This window comes from Schistocerca americana, chromosome 1 (genome assembly GCF_021461395.2).
Source record: "Schistocerca americana isolate TAMUIC-IGC-003095 chromosome 1, iqSchAmer2.1, whole genome shotgun sequence".
Lineage (NCBI taxonomy): Eukaryota > Metazoa > Arthropoda > Insecta > Orthoptera > Acrididae > Schistocerca > Schistocerca americana.
In genome coordinates, this window is record NC_060119.1 from 1,250,845,685 (window position 1) to 1,250,866,202 (window position 20,518).

A 20,518-nucleotide genomic window follows, 5' to 3' on the forward strand; every position below is an offset into this window, starting at 1 on the left:
TTGGACAAATTTTCTGGTCTTTACCAGGTTTCGGCTAAATTAATCTGGCCTTCTTCAGAAGCATAAAATTACTATGTTGCCAACGTAGTTGCCGCTGCCAACCGACCGCGTGATGAAGAGATGCCGGGGCTGGACTTCAGTTAAGCAGTTTTCATTCCACATGGTACCACAGTACTATACGTTCTAATTTCAATGTTGACTGTGTCTTACTCAGGCATGTTATAGTAATTTTATGCTACTGAAGAAGGCTAGATTAATTTAGCCGAAACCTGGTAAAGACCAGAAAATTTGTGCAACTGAGGCTGATTCTTCAAAATATTAGTCTACCGCAGTTGCTGACGGGGCTGCAATATGCTAAAAATTCTTAGACCGCATTTTGGTTCTCGGGTACCCATAGGCCACTGGCATGGGCCTCGATAGGCCGCCGGATCTGAACACAAGCGACTCCTTTTTGTGGGTCAATTTTAAAGACAGGGTGTACAGCAGTAACCCCAAAATCATTGCTGAGCTAAAATCAGCCATTGGGGAGGTCATCGACAGCATCGATGGTCCGACACCTCAGCGGGTCATGCAGAATTTCGCTATTCGTCTGCGCCACATCATCGAAAATGATGGCAGGCGTATTGAACACGTCATAACGTAAATCTGAATATCTGTAGTGACGTTTCCATGTTGAATAAAGTGTGTCTATGCCGTAGTATGTAAATAATTTACGTTCCATTTCATGTAGTTCAGTGATTACCATCCTGCATAAGGTCTATACTTTAACCAACAAACAGCCACAAGCCCCATTTAAAAAGCTTGAGTCTAGCCATTAACCGTTTCGGGTTTATTACAAATACATCTTCAGATGACTTACAGATTTTCTTTTTTCCCTGCTGGGGACCTGGTTTGGTGCTCGGTACTGGTTGCGTGTAGTAAAAAGAAAGCCCTTCAGTGTGAGGTCGCAAGTTGATTCTTTAGTGACTTTTCTTTTGTGTTGCGTTATTAAATAGGACAGGATAAATATTTTCTGCTTATAACTCACAATGCGTAGCAGAACAATGACAGAAAATGAATGTCCGGGAGGTGCAGAAATCAACCTTCTACGAGATGTATGTATTACACTACAGAAAATGGACATCGTTCGCACTCAAGAAATGTTGAAAACGAACCATTAACTCGCACCATGAACACCGAATGAAAAATGGCGCGCCACAGTGATCGCAAAGGTTCACACAAACAAAATCGAAAGCAAACTCCTTGGGAGTTACAAACCGTGCAGGATGTTCAGATTGGTACCCATACTTGAAGAATACATATACAATCATACTGGTGTAACGGGGTGATGTGAACTGATGGAATGTGATGGCACACAACGGAATACAAAACAACCAGTTGAGGAGATTATCGTGAAACAGATCATCCCTTAAAGGTAGTTACAGATACTGCGATAACATGTTGTATAGACACGAAAAAAAAAAAAAAAATCCAGGAGTACGATTTTCATACACAGACCAGGAATCAAGCAAAAGCAAATTATTTTCACTAGCTATTGGCCAAAACAGGTGCATTAACCATAGATGTAGTTCTCTTACGCCCATTTTCCCAACTTGCTTTCTGTGAGGTAAATATTCTCTACCGCCCTTGCAAGATCACACACACGAGAGAGAATCGTAGGGGCAGAGTACCTACAACTTCTCGCAACACAATAAACAACGTTCCAGCAAATTTACCATGCAGATTAACAGTCAGTATAATTGTATACGAATGAATTAAGGCATTGATGTAAGTTGCTCTTGATACAATTCTCTTGGTACCTCTGATTTCCAGGGTTTCTTTCATACGCATTTCCTCTTCAAATCCCGAGTGGTCGAAGTTGAAAACAAATTCCTTGTTAAATGATGGGATAAGTTTGTTTATCTCATGTACAAATTTTCGGGCCGATTTCGCAGTTTGCTGTGCACCGCCATATTAACGCTTTATATAAAATTTCGTTATATTAGATCTACCCTTTCTATAGCACTGTTTGAAGTTATGCAAAATTCCACTGCTTCCCTTGAAATAACTTTAATCTATGTCGCTCGCAGTTTGATATTCAAAACGTAGTAGGTAACTATTATGGACATTCTTTAAATTGTATCGAACATTCTTGAAGCAGGCAAACGCTAGTTTTTGTTAACAAGTGCACCTTGCCCTCCTTTGAATATCCATAGTTGTTCTCATGCACTACACGGTCATATTGCCGCTTGTTTATTCGAAATCTGGTCCCATTTGTTTTTTACTATGCTGCGGATGATTTTCCGTGTACGTAATTATGTCTAGTACCAACTCTTTGGACAACGGCTCCACTCTACCACATTTCACTGGAGACGGGATTTGTGGCTCCCTGCCTGAAAAGGATGATGAACTACATGGCTCGAAAACTGTTTCAGTATTACTTTTACTTGTTAAGCATGTTCCTGAATCTTTGTGCTAACTCAAGTACGTTGTCTACACAGTCGAGCGTATACGACACCACACATTCCACTGACTCATCTTGCAGAAACGCTAACGTTTCATGTTTCACTTCTCTCTCACTCTGCGAAATTCATTGTGCTCCTTTTTGAGGAAATGCCATCTTCGGTAACTATTGTTGAAGATACAATGCAATGTTTGCATTGTTTACCGCTGCCATTGCTCTGCTTTGTATCAACACCACTTGCACTGCAGCACTGTTGTGAGTTTCTCGTCGAGTAAGCAAGTGAAGCACGCTGCGTAGCCTCATCCTCCGCTCACCATTGGAGGCTACCTCCAGTTCCTCCTCACCATTGGAGGCTACCTCCAGTTCCTCCTCCTCATTGGAGGCTACCTCCAGTTCCTCCTCCCCATTGGAGGCTACCTCCAGTTCCTCCTCCCCATTGGAGGCTACCTCCAGTTCCTCCTCACCATTGGAGGCTACCTCCAGTTCCTCCTCACCATTGGAGGCTACCTCCAGTTCCTCCTCCCCATTGGAGGCTACCTCCAGTTCCTCCTCCCCATTGGAGGCTGCCTCCAGTTCCTCCTCACCATTGGAGGCTACCTCCAGTTCCTCCTCCCCACTGGAGGCTACCTCCAGTTTCTCCTCACCATTGGAGGCTACCTCCAGTTCCTCCTCCCCATTGGAGGCTACCTCCAGTTCCTCCTCCCCATTGGAGGCTACCTCCAGTTCCTCCTCCCCATTGGAGGCTACCTCCAGTTCCTCCTCCCCATTGGAGGCTACCTCCAGTTCCTCCTCCCCATTGGAGGCTACCTCCAGTTCCTCCTCACCATTGGAGGCTACCTCCAGTTCCTCCTCCCCACTGGAGGCTACCTCCAGTTTCTCCTCCCCATTGGAGGCTACCTCCAGTTTCTCCTCACCATTGGAGGCTACCTCCAGTTCCTCCTCCCCACTGGCGGCTACCTCCAGTTTCACCTCCCCATTGGAGGCTACCTCCAGTTTCTCCTCCCCATTGGAGGCTACCTCCAGTTCCTCCTCCCCATTGGAGGCTACCTCCAGTTCCTCCTCCCCATTGGAGGCTACCTCCAGTTCCTCCTCCCCATTGGAGGCTACCTCCAGTTCCTCCTCCCCACTGGAGGCTACCTCCAGTTTCTCCTCACCATTGGAGGCTACCTCCAGTTCCTCCTCCCCATTGGAGGCTACCTCCAGTTCCTCCTCCCCATTGGAGGCTACCTCCAGTTCCTCCTCACCATTGGAGGCTACCTCCAGTTCCTCCTCCCCATTGGAGGCTACCTCCAGTTCCTCCTCCCCATTGGAGGCTACCTCCAGTTCCTCCTCCTGCTGCCTTTCACAGCCAACACTGCGGTTGCATGTCTGACAGTGCACACGGCGTCGAATGCTGTAAACGTCACTGGCCTCTGGCGATCTGTCACGCAAGGGGTTGCCTGAAAGTTAAACAAAACAGTTCTTCTTTTACGGTTCAGAAAATTTATGAAAGCTCTTCCTTTTTACCTTCACAGGAACATTAATGAAAGGATTTTAAAGTCAATAAAACACGAAATGCAGCGAAATCTTACTTGGTATACAGTTCTGTGCAACGGATTCACCAAGTATTTCTATTGTACATTTTGCAGTTAACATGTTTTTGCACATGCTCTATGTGAGTGCTGTTTAATTCTCTGGAACTGCTTTTAATCACACCATTCTATTTCTATGGCAGCACACACACTGTGATGTTACAAAATAAAAGTGATGTTGTTATTCAGTGGAAAGTTGGAAATTGAGATTTCGCTTACTGTTCTATCAATCACAATTGGCGTAAGAATCATGGATTGACCATTGTCATAAAATATTGCATTATGAGATGTGAATAGTTTTTACTTGCAGTTTCGCGTGGCTTGAGGCAGTCACAACTAGCGTGCTATTGATTAAGAAATTGCGTTATCGTCTTTCTAATTACTTCATGATCGTAGATACGATCATACTCGGTGGTGAAGTTATTGTTATGACAAAACAATTTCCTAAGGGACCAGAAAGTTCTTAAGGGCGCAAAAACAACTGTAACATCACACAAAAGGGAAATTGAATATTAGAGCTGATGCAAGAAGACGATAAAACAGTTTTCTTTTTGTCAATGTAACACGCACATTGGACTGCTGATCTTGGTGTCTGTAATCTTAGCAAAATGCATAATTAAAATGAAAATAATACTGAGGAGATAATAGGAATGAGCACTGCTAAATGATTCAGTTTATTATACCTAAAACATATATCGTACCTTATGCTTAGTACTACAATGACGGTAGATTTTTATGTCCGTATCATGTCCATTGAGCGCTCTTTTATATAGCCATTGTCCTTTGAGTCACCCGTGCGTCGTCACAAAAGTTATAACAGTTCTTACACTTCACTCAAACTTAGACGGAACACGTTTTTATTTATTTAGTAAAAAAATTAGATCAGACCGCCACAAATCTGCGTCCGTCTTACTTAAGAAAAAAACAGTACAAGTCTTTAGCGCTCAAGGCTTCATTTGTTCTCCAGCGAACAAAATAGTGAAGGATCGCATATCTATCCGTATTTTTCTGTTTATATTGCCGCTCAAAGACGACGACTTACATTATTTAGAAAATTCCACCGTCGCTATACGACACCTTATTATACATTAATCATTATTTATAAACAAGTATTTGCCTTCTGGCTGAAAGTATTAACTACTCGTATTTGCTGTTTTAATGAAGTCAAAAATAGCGAATATCACATTGCCTCCCATGAGGAGAGAGGGAATGCCGAAGGATTACCTCGATCCTCATGTCCTCATGAGATATTCGTGATTTTTGGTGTGACATTTACGTAATGTTACTGGCGTACGAAGTACATAAATTGAAATTACATTTATAAACATATATCAGATAAATATCATTTTTCAAAATAAAGTTTTTCACTCTTTGTTCATGAGTCACTTCATTCCACAATACCAAGATTAACATTTATGTGCATATTTAAGTTTGGTCCATATTTGCTTATAACAATAAGTGAACGTTCATTTCACACTTCAGGGGATAGAATTCAGAAATTACTTTCTCTTGAGCTTAACAACTAATACATGAGTACAGTGAGTGCTTATTTCTACTAAACTAGAGTGGACAATGTTCGAGCATCTGTTGACTCATTGTGGTTCAATTACAGTTTAATAGCGTAGCACTACACTTGGTGATGCTTTCACTTTTCGTGTTAGCTGTCTACGGCGTTCATCATGCAGTATATCTGTCCTTTCCATTGTGGTGCCAGGAATTCAGGTGGCTTCCCGGGTTTTTATTTAAAATATGAAACAGAAGAAGTGGAAAATTATTAGTATAACTTACAACCTACTGGATACATTTGTTAAGGATGGGGACTGGTCTGGAGTTCAGGGTCTTCCTATAGTGCACATTCATTTTCTTTGTCCATCAAGAGACAGGATTATAATTCATTTTAGCAGTGTTCAGGAGTGCCGGTATTAATGCCTTTAAGGTCTGAGTAATCTAACAATCTACTTATCACTCATCTTAACTTCAACTCAAGAAAATTGCTTAATTTACGTATGAAAATGTCATCACACAAGTGTGCAAATGTCTTTCCTCCAGTATGTACGATTGAAGTCATGGCGGTTAGCAGTTTAATAACACAGCTGCCGGTCGTCGATCGCTCTTTTTTTTGTGAACTTCGTATCACGCGCGTGCCTCGATACAAACACCTCGCGCGCGTTTTCCATGAACTGCCTCCCATGAGGCTCACAGGTAAGTGACGACGAATGTTTAAGCTGTCGCTGCACTTAGAACAACACTGAACTTTGCGTTGCACCTGTTATCGTAGCCTTGACTTGTTTTTACACTTGCAGTACAGCACTACCACTAATACACACTGAACAGTTATTTTTATTATGCACGTCGCACTTTATTGTGCATCTTCACACAGCATTCGTGCTCAGTTCCTTCGTCAATAGCGTTCATTTACAAAACAATCAATTGTGCAGGTTTCCTCCATTGGTACAGAAAGACTTACATTCTACTATTTACAAAAGATCACTTACGAGCTAATATTTACAGTTAATGGTCACTCCTTTTGCTAAGTCCAGTGAACAACTGCTTATATCTCAAGGTTTAATTTTACTAATGAATCTAAAAATATTCTTTCAAACTTTCTTTAAGGGCTCATCTCCTCATTATGAAAATACAGATTCCGCAACACTCGTTGCATTTATTCTTTAGTGCACCCAAGATCATTTTCTACTGCCACGTAGCATACCTACTACTTAATGAGTACGCATTTAACGCTGAATCTTTTCTTTTGTGCTTTCCTTTGTGCTTGCCAATTTTTTTTTATATTTGAGGGCAAACTGGATAACAATAGGTCTCCCTCTTCGCTTCATGTACTCAGCAATCGTTCTCTGTTAAAAAAAGTAGGGTAACGCGTGTCTACTATTTTTCGCATGAATGGAATTACCCACATTTCACTGGATTGACGCAACCTGTCCATAACAAACATTACCAAAGCTATCCGAAGTTCATCGCGCTACGTGTCTCATTTCTCATAAGCACTGCTTTGCCTCGAAGCACACGTGCCTTTTACAAGTCGACCCTTGGTCTGGGTTAATGAACCAGGATCAAAAGGAACGGGCACAAGGAAAATGGATTTCATAAGAGGAGTGTCTTAGGAGACATTTTTGCAATAAAATCTGCATGTAAATAAAATTATCGTAATAAACATAGGCACATATTAAATTTCAACCTCTTTCATTACAGCATGCTTTGCTACTTCTACGTCTTACTCTGGTTATAGTCAGTATTAAGTTCAAATATCACTGCATTGCTTGTTCTTTAGATTAGCCTTCAATTAGGGTATTGAATGTTCGCTAGATTACACTACAAATCTTCTGAAGATCTTTACTTGGACTTATTTATGATACAGGGGGCTTGCTGTGTGGTTATTTAGTACCTTGATTCTACTGAAATCAATTCGTCAGCTAACATTTCTCATATACTCTTTAGATTGGGCTCAGATCACAGGGAAATAGTTTACTTTCAACCCAATTAATGGCCTCGTGGAGTACGTACGCTACATTATTGATGCTTCATGGTTTGCCTCTATTTGTACTGTATTTCACCTAACTTACAAGGGAAGCTCCCCATCGCACCCCCCTAAGATTTAGTTATAAGTTGGCACAGTGGATAGGCCTTGATAAACTGAACACAGATCAATTGAGAAAACAGGAAGAAGTTGTGTGGAACTGTGAAAAAATAAGCAAAATATACAAACTGAGTAGTCCATGGGCGACATAGGCAACATCATGGACAGTGTGAGCTCACGAGCGCTGTGGTCCCGTGGTAGCGTGAGCAGCTGCAGAACGGGAGGTCCTTGGTTCAAGTCTTCCCTCGAGTGAGAATTTTACTTTCTTTATTTTTGAACAGTTATTATCTGTCCGTTCGTTCATTGACGTCTCTGTTCACTGTAATAAGTTTAGTGTCTGTGTTTTGCGACCGCAACGCAAAACCGTGCGATTAGTAGACGAAAGGACGTGCCTCTCCAATGGGAACCGAAAACATTTGATCGCAAGGTCATAGGTCAACCGATTCCTCCACAGGAAAACACATCTGATATATTCTATACGACACTGGTGACGGCATGTGCGTCACATGACAGGAATATGTTGTCGACCCACCTAACTTGTACACTTGGCGAATGGGTAAAAAGATTCTTCTACCTTGCCCGATTTAGGTTTTCTTGTAGATGTGATAATCACTCCCAAAAAAGTGATGAAAACATAAGAGTTTGTCATATAAACTGAAAATAAAAAATTAAACTTTTCACTCGATGGAGGATTTGAACCAAGGACCTTTCGTTCACGCAGCTGCTCACGTTACGACGAAAACACGGCGCTCCTGCGTTCCCAGTGTCCTTGATGTTGCCTATCTTCCCACGAACTACTCAGTTTGTATATTTTGCTTATTTTTTCACAGTTCCACACAACTTCTTCCTGTTTTCTCGATTGATCTGTGTTCAGTTTATCAAGGCCTATCCACTGTGCCAACTTATAACTAAATCTGAGGGGGGTGCGATGGGGAGGTTCCCTTGTTAGTTTACTACAGCTTATTGTCTCCTTACGTGAATACATGTGGGTTACCACTTGTTTTCTCATTTAACAGTACGCTTTAACTGAACTTTAAGCTAAGATATTTCCTCCACTCCTGTTCACTGTCTGGACGTTTTGAACATATATTTTTTTTAAGCAGGTAATTCGGTCTTTTACAACAGAACTTCAAGTACTTACATTACTAAAAATAAATCTGTAAATCGTCTTGTACCTTGAGAGAAGTGCTTATTTACGCACCCTCCTCCTTTTCTCTTCTTTACATATTTATATAGCTCCGGGCAATCACCTCGCAAGCACTTTTTTGTTGTTGTGTATACTAACTTAAAGTTAAATTGAAATTCTTGGTGCAACCTCAATTTCCTGCTACAGCTTGGTGAAGAAATATCAGTTCAATGACCATCACTATAAACAATTTTTCCACGCTTAACATTTAATAATTAAAGTTTACATGTAGTAGCCGTTACCATATAGTCAGTGCGCTGTTCAACACAATACTTAACATTAACAGTTCACACAAGGAAATTTCCAGTACGCAAGAAGTAAGAAACCAAAACAAATTCTATCTGCAGTTGAGGCTGTGTCTGTAAACTAACTCTCTGTTTCAATAGACCAATCACTCCCGATGTGGAGCAACCCTGAATCGGCAATGATAAAACTTTTGAAACAGAAGACACCTGTCTGAAGAGACATGGTGACATTGTTATTCAATGGAAAGTTGGAAATTGAGATTTCGCTTACTGTTTTATCAATCACAATTGGCGTAAGAATCATGGATTGACCATTGTCATAAAATATTGCATTATGAGATGTGAATAGTTTTTACCTGCAGTTTCGCGTGGCTTGAGGCAGTCACAACTAGCGTGCTATTGATTAAGAAATTGCGTTATCGTCTTTCTAATTACTTCATGATCGTAGATACGATCATACTCGGTGGTGAAGTTATTGTTATGACAAAACAATTTCCTAAGAGACCAGAAAGTTCTTAAGGGCGCAAAAACAACTGTAACATCACACAAAAGGGAAATTGAATATTAGAGCTGATGCAAGAAGACGATAAAACAGTTTTCTTTTTATCAATGTGACACGCACATTGGACTGCTGATCTTGGTGTCTGTAATCTTAGCAAAATGCATAATTAAAATGAAAATAATACTGAGGAGATGATAGGAATGAGCACTGCTAAATGATTCAGTATTCCCAGAACAAATATTTATTATACCTAAAACATATATCGTACGTTATGCTTAGTACTACAATGACGGTAGATTTTTATGTCCGTATCGTGTCCATTGAGCGCTCTTATATATAGCCATTGTCCTTTTGAGTCACCCGTGGGTCGTCACGATAAGTTATAACAGTTCTTCTTACACTTCACTCAAACCTAGACGGAACACGTTTTTCTTTATTTAGTAAAAAAATTAGATCAGACCGCCACAAATCTGCGTCCGTCTTACTTAAGAAAAAAAACAGTACAAGTCTTTAGCGCTCAAGACTTCATTTGTTCTGCAGCGAACAAAATAGTGAAGGATCGCATATCTATCCGCATTTTTCTGTTCATATTGCCGCCCAAAGACGACGAATTACATTATTTAGAAAATTCCACCGTCGCTATGCGACGCCTTATTGTACATTAATCATTATTTATAAACAAGTATTTGCCTTCTGGCTGAAAGTATTAACTACTCGTATTTGCTGTTTTAATGAAGTCAAAAATAGCGAATATCACAACACACACCCTACATTTACAAAACGTGGTTTGCGTGTTTTCTTCATATGAGTAAGAAGGCTTGTTGGCGCTAGTCAGGCAGGCAGCAGTAGCCGACCGCGACCGTCGCAGCAACAGATAAGTAAATCGCTTTTGTGACATTTACGAGTTCCTAACCAGGAGCGAATTTTATTATATCATCTGTGTGCTTTAATAGTTTAGTTTCTTGAGTTCTGCGTGTAAATTTAAAATCTAATAGCCACAGTTCTCGCGTTCTCGTTTGCATCAAAAAGTAAACCGATTTTGTGACATATTACAAGTTCCTTATCAGGGGCAAATTATTTAGTTTCACCTGAGTGCTTCGGTAGTTAGGTTCTTGAATATCTGCGTATTACTAGACAGAGTTCGTGCGTTTTCGTCAGGCTCTACATTAGAGTTGCGCAGAACGCGCCGATAGTCCGTTTATCTGCACAGTTTAGTTTTCCATGGTCTTTGGTAGGGACAGGTACTGCGATTGTTGTGTGCGGATGCGAGCCTAGTTGGTGACACTTCGCTCTCAGCTCCAGGCTGTGATGGCTTCGGTTACACAGCTTGAGGCTGCAGTGGACGGGCACCACTGCTGTGGGCCGGCCGTGGGGTTCCAACGGACGTCCAGCACGTCAGGGTCCTCCGACCGGTCCTCACCGGTGGCCAACCCAGTTACTGCTCGCCCAGTTACTGCTCACCTGTGGTCGAGAGGGAGGTCGCCCCGGGGCGAAGCAGGCGGCGGAAGACTTCCCAGGCGGCCGCACGTAAGGCCTCCCCGGTTTGTCTGACAAACAGGTTCCAGGTGTTGTCTGTGGCTGACACTGTCGCTGAGCCGGGTGCTGTAGCCTGTCCTGTTTCAGAGGAAATCGCTCAGCCTGCAAGATCCGAGCAATTGCAGAGGGTGGGACTATTGGTAGTTGGGAGCTCCAACGTTAGGGGCGTTATGGGGCCCCTTAGGGACTTGGCTGACAAGGAGGGAAAGAAAACCAATATGCACTCCGTGTGCATACCGGGTGGAGTCATTCCAGATGTGGAAAGGGTCCTCCCAGATGCCATGAAGAGCACAGGGTGCAGCCAACATTAGGTGGTTGCTCACGTTGGTACCAATAATGTGTGTCACTTTGGATCAGAAGAGATTCTCTCTGGTTTCGAGCGGCTAACTGAAGTGGTAAAGGTTGCCAGTCTTACTTGCAAGATGAAAGCAGAGCTGACCAGCTGCAGTATAGTCGACAGGATCGATTGCGGACCCCTGGCACAGAGCCGAGTGGAGGGTCTGAATCAGAGGCTCAGACAGTTCTCCGACCGTGTAGACTGCAGATTCCTCGACTTGCGCCAAAGGGTGGTTGGGTTTCGGGTTCCGCTGAATAGGTCAGGTTGTAACAACAACAACGCTATAATAAATTTTTTCTTCTGAATTTCGATAAATTAGTATAATCGATGTTCTGATTTCATTTCTTTTTTGTTTCATGCCATTACGCTGAAGAAACGGTAAACAATTTTAGATGTAAATATTAATATTTATGTCAAATTTCAAGCAATGTTATAATAGAAGTGAAGTGTAAATAATGTTGAAACTGTTGTAAGATGTTAAAGTTGTAATTGTGCGCCTGGTCCATACGTAGGCAATGTATTAGTGTATGTAGGATGCAAAACCTGTGGTGAATACCCTGTCTGTAGGGGAGCGGTAAAAGGTGGATGGCAGGTGAGCGCGGGAAAATGCACATGGGCGCTGTGCGGCATAACGGGCTAAGAGTAGTCGTCGGAGTTGGGCATCGGTCTGAGAAACACGTTCTGGATCGAGGAGGCTCTCCTGGAAAACGTGATTTCGTTGAGCCTCGGATGAGCCGTTTCCGACGCCTATACAGCATGGCAATATTCCATAGGCACTAAAAGGAAAAGTATTGCGACGCTATGAAGAAGTAAAGTGCCAATATTTCAAGAGCCATTGCTGTGATTGCATGTGTGCTTTGTGCCTCGCCATCTCGCCGCCTGCCGACCGCCGCATCGATACGAACAGGTTGAAACTTTTAGTACTGTATTCGTGTGGACCAGTGTTACCTTTGTTACATACTGTTCAATAACAACTTAAATTTTACCAGAACTGTCCTATCATTTAATTATCCTCACAACTAACCGAGACAGGGTCCTTTCCACATATTGTGCAATCCGAGTGTCTCGAGATGAAGATTTAAAGTTTATGTTAATAATAATTACCTGCAGACCTATCTATGTTAGAATGATGTTTAAAGAACTTTGTTGTTAATGAATACATAGGTAAATAACATAGGTCTGACAAAGTTGCAAGATAATGTTGAAATTGGTTAAGCAATGAAATTTAATTAATTTGAGATAAAATTAATGGTAGTTAAATGAGCAAGAAATAAGACAAAAAGAGTAGTAACTCATATATTGGAAATCTTGAATGCTTAATTCTTCCAATAATCAATATTTTCAATACAGTGATCATAACAGTTTCAGGGTCTTCCCCCCCCCCCCCCCCCTCCTTTCTTTCTTTTCTATTCATTTGAATTCTGAAGTGTACTGAACTGATTTGACCAGCAAAGTTAAAGTCAATATAAAACCTAAATTTATCAGTGTTTTACCCTTTTTGAAATTGACATTGTATGTGTATTTCGAAAGTGCTATTTCTAGGGTAACCTATGCCCGATTTCAATCAGATCAATAGACAATACGAAGTTTGTAGTAAACATTATAGTGTGTTGTGTATTTATGGCGTGTCCATATTAGTACAGAAAGTGAAATTATTAGTTCAGTAGATTTTCTGGTTCTAAAATTTACCATATAATGCAGTGTTACTACGTGTGGTTATGCTTGAACGTACATCCACTTGTACAGGGAAGAAACTCAGTTAATGCCTAATTAGGTTGGCGACCGTATTATTAACAATTGGTAGCATCTGCTGTGTTGTTTCTTGTCCGTCCTAACGTGTAGTAGCACTTCAGACTTGCTTGACGTATCATTGTTGTTACTGAGTGGGTGTAAGTCTGATTTTGCCTCCATTCAGGTACACGCGGTCAACATATATACTAAAATCCTTTCTTATAAGGTGAAGCCCGTCAACTTACTATACTACAGGCTTTAAAAAGTATCGTGTGCATTAGAGCAGCGTTACAAGGTGCCCACTATACGCAGGAGGCGGTTACACGGATAGCAGGGGCTGTGTGGCGTGAACTGGGCGGTTTTTTAGGTTAGAGGGTCTCAGGAAAACACAAGATGGGCTTCAGTCACAAAGGGTGCAGGCTGAACACAGGAAGAACGTAGATACAGGAACCATCGGCATAACACTTGTAAATTGTCGTGGCTGTGTTGGGAAAGTACCAGAGCTCCTAGCGCTAATAGAAAGCACTGATGCTCAAATCGTTATAAGCACTGAAACCTCGCTAAAGCCGGATATAAGCTCAGCTGAAATTTTTACCAAGAACCTAACGGTGTTCCGAAATGATAGGCTAAACACGGTTGGCGGTGGCATGTTTGTTGCTGTTAGAAGTAGTTTGACTTGTCGCGAAATTGAAGTAGATACTTTCTGTGAGTTAGTATGGGGAGAGGTCATTGTTGGCAACCGGAATAAAAGAATAATTGGATCCTTTTACCGACCTCCCAGTTCAGATGATGCAGTTGCTGAAAGGTTCAAAGAAAACTTGATTTTGATTTCAAACACGTACCCGACTCATACGATAATAGTTGATGGTGACTTTAATTTACCCTCGATATGTTGGCGAAAATACATGTTTAATTCCGGAGGTACGCATAAAATATCATCCGAAATTGTGCTAAACGCATTCTCTGAAAATTATTTCGAGCAGTTAGTTCACGAGCCCACGTGAAAACACACTTGACCTCTTAGCAACAAATAATCCTGAGTTAATAACCAGCATCAAAACCCATATAGGGATTAATGAACACAGGGTTGTCGTAGCGAGACTGAATATTGTAAACCCCAAATCCTTGAAAAATAAGCGAAAAATATACCTATTCAAAAAAGGACATAAAAATTCACTTGACGTTTTCCTGAGAGACAATCTCCACTCATTCCAAATTAATAATGTAAGTGTTGACCAGAACCGGCTTAAATTCAAAGAAATAATATCGGCAGCAATTAAGAGATTTATACCAAATAAATTAACGAACGACGGAGTTGATCCTCCTTGGTACACAAAACGGGTTAGAACACTGTCTTAGAAACAATGAAACAAACATGCCAAATTTAAACAGACGCAAAATCCCAAAGGTCGTCGATCTTTTACAGAAGTCCGAAATTTAGCGCGGACTTCAATGCGAGATGCTTATAACAGTTTCCACAACGAAACTTTGTCTCGAAACCTGGCAGAAAATCCCAAGAGATTCTGGTCGTATCTGAAGTATGTTAGCGGCAAGAAACAATCGATGCCTTCTCTGTGCGATAACAATAGAGATACTATCGAACACAGTGCTGCCAAAGCAGATTTACTAAACACAGCCTTCCGAAATGCCTTCACAAAAGAAGACGAAGGAAATATTCCAGAATTCGAATCGAGAACAGCTGCCAGCATGAAAAAAATGCATGTGATATCTTATGGGACTTAACTGCTAAGGTCATCAGTCCCTAAGCTTACACACTACTTAACCTAAATTATCCTAAGGACAAACACACGCACCCATGCCCGATGCAGGACTCGAACCTCCGCTGGGACCAGCCGCACAGTCCACGACTGCAGCACCCGAGACCGCTCGGCTAATCCCGCGCGGCTGCCAACATGAGTAATGTAGAAGTAAATATCCTCGGAGTAGTGAAGCAACTCAAATCACTTAATAAAAGCAAGTCTTCTGGTCCAGACTGTATACCAATTAGGTTCCCTTCGGAGCATGTTGTTGCATTAGCTCCATACTTAACAATCATATACAACCGTTCGCTCGAAGAAAGATCCGTACCAAAAGACTGGAAAGTTGCACAGGTCACACCAATATTCAAGAAAGCTAGTAGGAGTAATCCACTAAATTACAGGCCCATATCGTTAACGTCGATATGCAGCAGGATTTTAGAACATATACTGTGTTCGAACATTATGAATTACCTCGAAGGAAACTGTCTATTAACACATAGTCAACATGGGTTTAGAAAACATCGTTCCTGTGAAACACAACTGTACCACACAAGCGGCTCGTAGGAATATTGGATTCTTATGGAATATCGTCTCCGTTATTTGATTGGATTTGCGATTTCCTCTCAGAGAGGTCACAGTTCGTAGTAATTGACGGAAAGTCATCGAGTAAAACGGAAGTGATTTCAGGTGTTCCCCAATGTAGCGTTATAGGCCCTTTGCTGTTCCTTATCTATATAAACGATTTGGGAGACAATCTGAGCAGCCGTCTTCGGTTGTTTGCAGATGACACTGTCATTTATCGACTAATAAAATCATCAGAAGGTCAAAACAAACTGTAAAACGATTTGGAAAAAATATCTGAATGGTGCGAAAATTGGCAGTTGACCCTAAATAACGAAAAGTGTGAGGTCATCCACATGAGTACTAAAAGGAACTCGTTAAACTTCGGTTACACGATAAATCAGTCTAATCTAAAAGCCGTAAATTCAACTAAATACCTAGGTATTACAATTACGAACAATTTAAATCGGAAAGAACACATAGTAAATGTTGTGGGAAAGGCTAACCAAAGGCTGCGTTTTATTGGCAGGACACTTAGAAAATGTAACAGATCTACTAAGGAGACTGTCTACACTACGCTTGTCCGTCCTCTTTTAGAATACTGTTGCTTGGTGTGGGATCTTTACCAGGTAGGACTGACGAAATACATCGAAAAAGTTCAAAGAAAGGCAGCACGTTTTGTATTATCGCGAAATATGGGAGAGAGTGTCTCAGAAATGATACAGGATGTGGGCTGGAAATCATTAAAAGAAAGGCGTTTTTCGTTGCGACGGAATCTTCTCACAAAATTCCAATCACCAACTTTCTCCTCCGAATACGAAAATATTTTGTTGACACCGACCTACACAGGGCGGAACGATCACCACGACAAAATAAGGGAAATCAGAGCTCGTACGGTAAGATATAGGAGTTCATTCTTTCCGCGCGCTATACGAGATTGAAATAATAGAGAATTGTGAAGGTGGTTCGATGAACCCTCTGCCAGGTACTTAAATGTGATTTGCAGAGTATCCATGTAGATGTTGAACACAATAGTTACAAAGACGATGGAGTGGCCAAGAAGTCAACAAACACGTGCTGTATAATGTGTATGGGCACAGTAAAATGTGTTTTTGCATTAGCGAGAAAATTGATTTACAACCGAAAAGAGAAATATAATTATGTACATTAATTTCTAACATAGCATTCTACTAAGATTACACAAACAAATATTATATGTAAAGAATGAAATGTTTATGGACGTGAACTGTCCAAGTTCAATAACGTGTTACGGTGTGAAAAGATAAGGTATTTGTACAATACTGCAGCCGTTTTAATTGTATCACGTGTCTGAATTGTCATGAAAAAAGAAATCCAGAAACGTAGGTTGACAAATACAACATTCTAGAGAACTTATAATTCGGTGTGAGAAGTAGTCATTTCACTTTGCAGCAGGAACTATAGCGTGATGTAAAGTTTACGTTAGATAGCTTTTTGAGATTCACAGGCACCGTCAAACACAGCAACTGCCGACAGCAAGCACTGCCGGACAACACCACACTATTAAAAAAATGGCAAGATCTGTTTCGGCGTGTATAGGTCACAATGTACTCAGTAAAATTTAGAGTGGTAATGAGTAAAAGCAAGACGCCCTTCACGGCATGCATAATTTTACGAACTCAAATTGTGGCAATCACTGTCGTCAGATAGTGGAAACGGATGACGGTACTAAGAATGTAGTAACGTACCTGTCGGTTCCTTGTCTTGAATCTCAGAATGGTTCAAATGGCTCTGAACAGTATGGGACTTAACATCTGAGGTCACCAGTCCCCTAGAACTTAGAACTACTTAAACATAACTAACCTAACGACATCACACACATCCATGTCCGAGGCAGGATTCGAACCTGCGACCGTAGCGGTCGCGCGGCTCCAGACTGAAACGCCTAGAACAGCTCGGCTACAGCGGCCGGCTCTTGAATCTCCGTCAACCTTAGTTACTTATATTTCATGTCCTCGTGATAATTTTTCGGTAAATAGGATGTTATTAAACATGTTCTTATTATACTTGAGAGTAACTACTCCACTCGTTTTGTGTGAGGATTTGTAATAAACAATAGAACGTATGGTAGCTTTGACTTTCATTATACAGGGTGTTACAAAAAGGTACGGCGAAACTTTCAGGAAACATTCCTCAAACACAAAGAAAGAAAATATGTTATGTGGACATGTGTCCGGAAACGCTTACTTTCCATGTTAGAGGTCATTTTATTACTTCTCTTCAAATCACATTAATCATGGAATGGAAACACACAGCAACAGAACGTACCAGCGTGACTTCAAACACTTTGTTACAGGAAAAGTTCAAAATGTCCTCCGTTAGAGAGGATACATGCATCCACCCTCCGCCGCATGGAATCCCTGATGCGCTGATGCAGCCTTGGAGAATGGCGTATTGTATCACAGCCGTCCACAATACGAGCACGAAGAGTCCCTACATTTGGTACCGGGGTTGCGTAGACAAGAGCTTTCAAATACCGCCATAAATGAAAGTCAAGAGGGTTGAGGTCAGGAGAGCGAGGAGGCCATGGAATTGGTCCGAATCTGTTGTTGAGAAGCGTACGAACACTTCGACTGAAATGTGCAGGATCTCCATCGTGCATGAACCATATGTTGTGTCGTACTTGTAAATGCACACGTTCTAGCAGCACAGGTAGAGTATCCCGTATGAAATCATGATAATGTGCTCCATTGAGCGTAGGTGGAAGAACATGGGACCCAATCAAGACATCACCAACAATGCCTGCCCAAACGTTCACAGAAAATCTGTCTTGATGACGTGATTGCACAACTGCGTGCGGATTCTCGTTAGCTCACACACGTTGATTGTGGAAATTTACAATTTGATCACGTTGGAATGAAGCCTCATCCGTAAAGGGAACATTTGCACTGAAGTGAGGATTGACACATTGTTGGATGAACCATTCGCAGAAGTGTACCCATGGAGGCCAATCAGCTGCTGATAGTGCCTGCACACTCTGTACATGGTAAGGAAACAACTGGCTCTCCCGTAGCACTCTCCATACAGTGACGTGGTCAACGTTACCTAGTACAGCAGCAACTTCTCTGACGCTGACGTTAGGGTTATCGTCAACTGCACGAAGAATTGCCTCGTCCATTGCAGGTGTCCTCGTCGTTCTAGGTCTTCCCCAGTCGCGAGTCATAGGTTGGAATTTTCCGTGCTTCCTAAGACGCCGATCAATTGCTTCGAACGTCTTCCTGTCGGGACGCCTTCGTTCTGGAAATGTCTCGATACAAACGTACCGCGCCACGGTTATCGCCCCGTGCTAATCCATACATCAAAAGGGCATCTGCCAACTCCGCATTTGTAAACATTGCACTGATTGCAAAACCACGTTCGTGATGAACACTAACCTGTTGATGCTACGTACTGATGTGATTGATGCTAGTACTGTAGAGCAATGAGTCGCATCTCAACACAAGCACCGAAGTCAACATTACCTTCCTTCAATTGGGCCAACTGGCGGTGAAGCGAGGAAGTACAGTACATACTGACGAAACTAAAATGAACTCTAACATGGAAATTAAGCGTTTCTGGACACATGTCCACGTAACATCTTTTCTTTACTTGTGTGTGAGGAATGTTTCCTGAAAGTTTGGCCGTACCTTTTTGTAACACCCTGTATACATATCTCACCTGGTCACAAAATTAAATTGCAGTGTGTCTATTCCACTCCCCTTTTGAAATGTGTAGGGTCACAATTTAGCGTTAGTAAAAATCCTTGAGTAACAAATGATAGTTTGCAGTGTTCATTGGGCCTCTAGATACTGATACTGGTTAATTACCTACAGGCATAGGCGATGGGGTAGTACAATGTCCCCTACGTGCTCGCGTGTAGACAGATGCGGTGATCGAGCGCGCCAAAGGAATATGTCAGTACTCTATAGTGCATGTTGGATTGCCACAGCGCTCTGTGGGCGAGCGTTATCCTGTTGAAAAACACCCCATAGAATGGTCTCCATGAATGGCAGCACAACAGATCAAATAAAATGAAGGAGTAGGCCTAACCACGAGAGCGGCCATACTGTCACATGAAATCGCAACCTAGACCAGGTGTAGTGTGTCTAGCGTACAGATGTTGGTTACAGGCTCCCAACTGGCCAACTTCTGTACAACTCATGGCTATCACCGGCACCGAGAAAGAACCACCTTTCATAAGAAAAGATGACAGATCTCTACCCTGTTCTCCAATGAGCTCTCGCTTGACACCACTGAAGATGCAAATGGCGGTGTTTGGGGGTGGAACGCACGATACAGGGCGTGTGGCTCAGAGCTGTCCTTGAAGTGACCGATTTGTAACAGTTCGTTGTGTCACTGTGATGCCAGCTGCTGTTCAGATTGCTGATGGAGATGAAGTACGATGAGCCAGAGTCATACGCCGAAAGTGATGGTCTTACTGTAGGTAGTGCCACGTGGCTATCTGGAAACCGGTCTTCTTGCTACCGTACACTCTCGTGAACACCGCTGCCAGCAATCATGTACAGTGGCTATATTCCTTCCAAGACTTTCTGTAATACTGCAGAAGGAAAACTGAGCTTCTCGTAGCCCTGTCACGTGACCTCCTTCAAACTCGGCGAGGTGCTGAAATGGCGTACTTTTCGCCTTAAAGGCATTCTTGGCTAACATCAACTCACCACGTCCAGTTGTAAAGTGTCAGGCAAATCCAACACCTTCCATGAAAACCCTGACATGATATCAAATTCGGCAATATGTCACATAGCTCCGAATAAATCCTGACACTAAATTATCCAAAGTAATACGATCAACGAGTGAGCAAATGGAATACCACAGACTAACACAAGAATGCCTAAATGCATGTCATGCCTTCCCACTGTGAAACAGACGCAGTTCCGAGGGGAGAAACGAGAACAGAAGCCGAGAGCAGAGCCGTGTAGGCTAGAAGGCCCTCCGATAAGAGCGGGACAATGGGACACCCACATCGCCGGCCGACCGCCGGGAGGTCCATCCCCCAGTCCATGTTAAAAGATAGAACC

At 42.1% G+C, this 20,518-nt stretch overlaps 1 protein-coding gene across 1 annotated transcript in view; it reads right to left on the minus strand.

The window, feature by feature from the left end:
• The window catches only part of LOC124598630 (probable inactive protein kinase DDB_G0270444), a 55,939-nt gene extending 36,620 nt beyond the window's left edge, over positions 1-19,319 (minus strand). The window contains exons 1-2 of the mRNA XM_047136015.1: positions 19,314-19,319; positions 2,771-3,778 (exon numbers count right to left, since the gene is read on the minus strand). Coding sequence (XP_046991971.1) covers positions 2,771-3,778; positions 19,314-19,319 — 1,014 coding nt within the window. The remainder of the gene's footprint in view (positions 1-2,770; positions 3,779-19,313) is intronic.
• Positions 19,320-20,518: the final 1,199 nt, after the last annotated feature.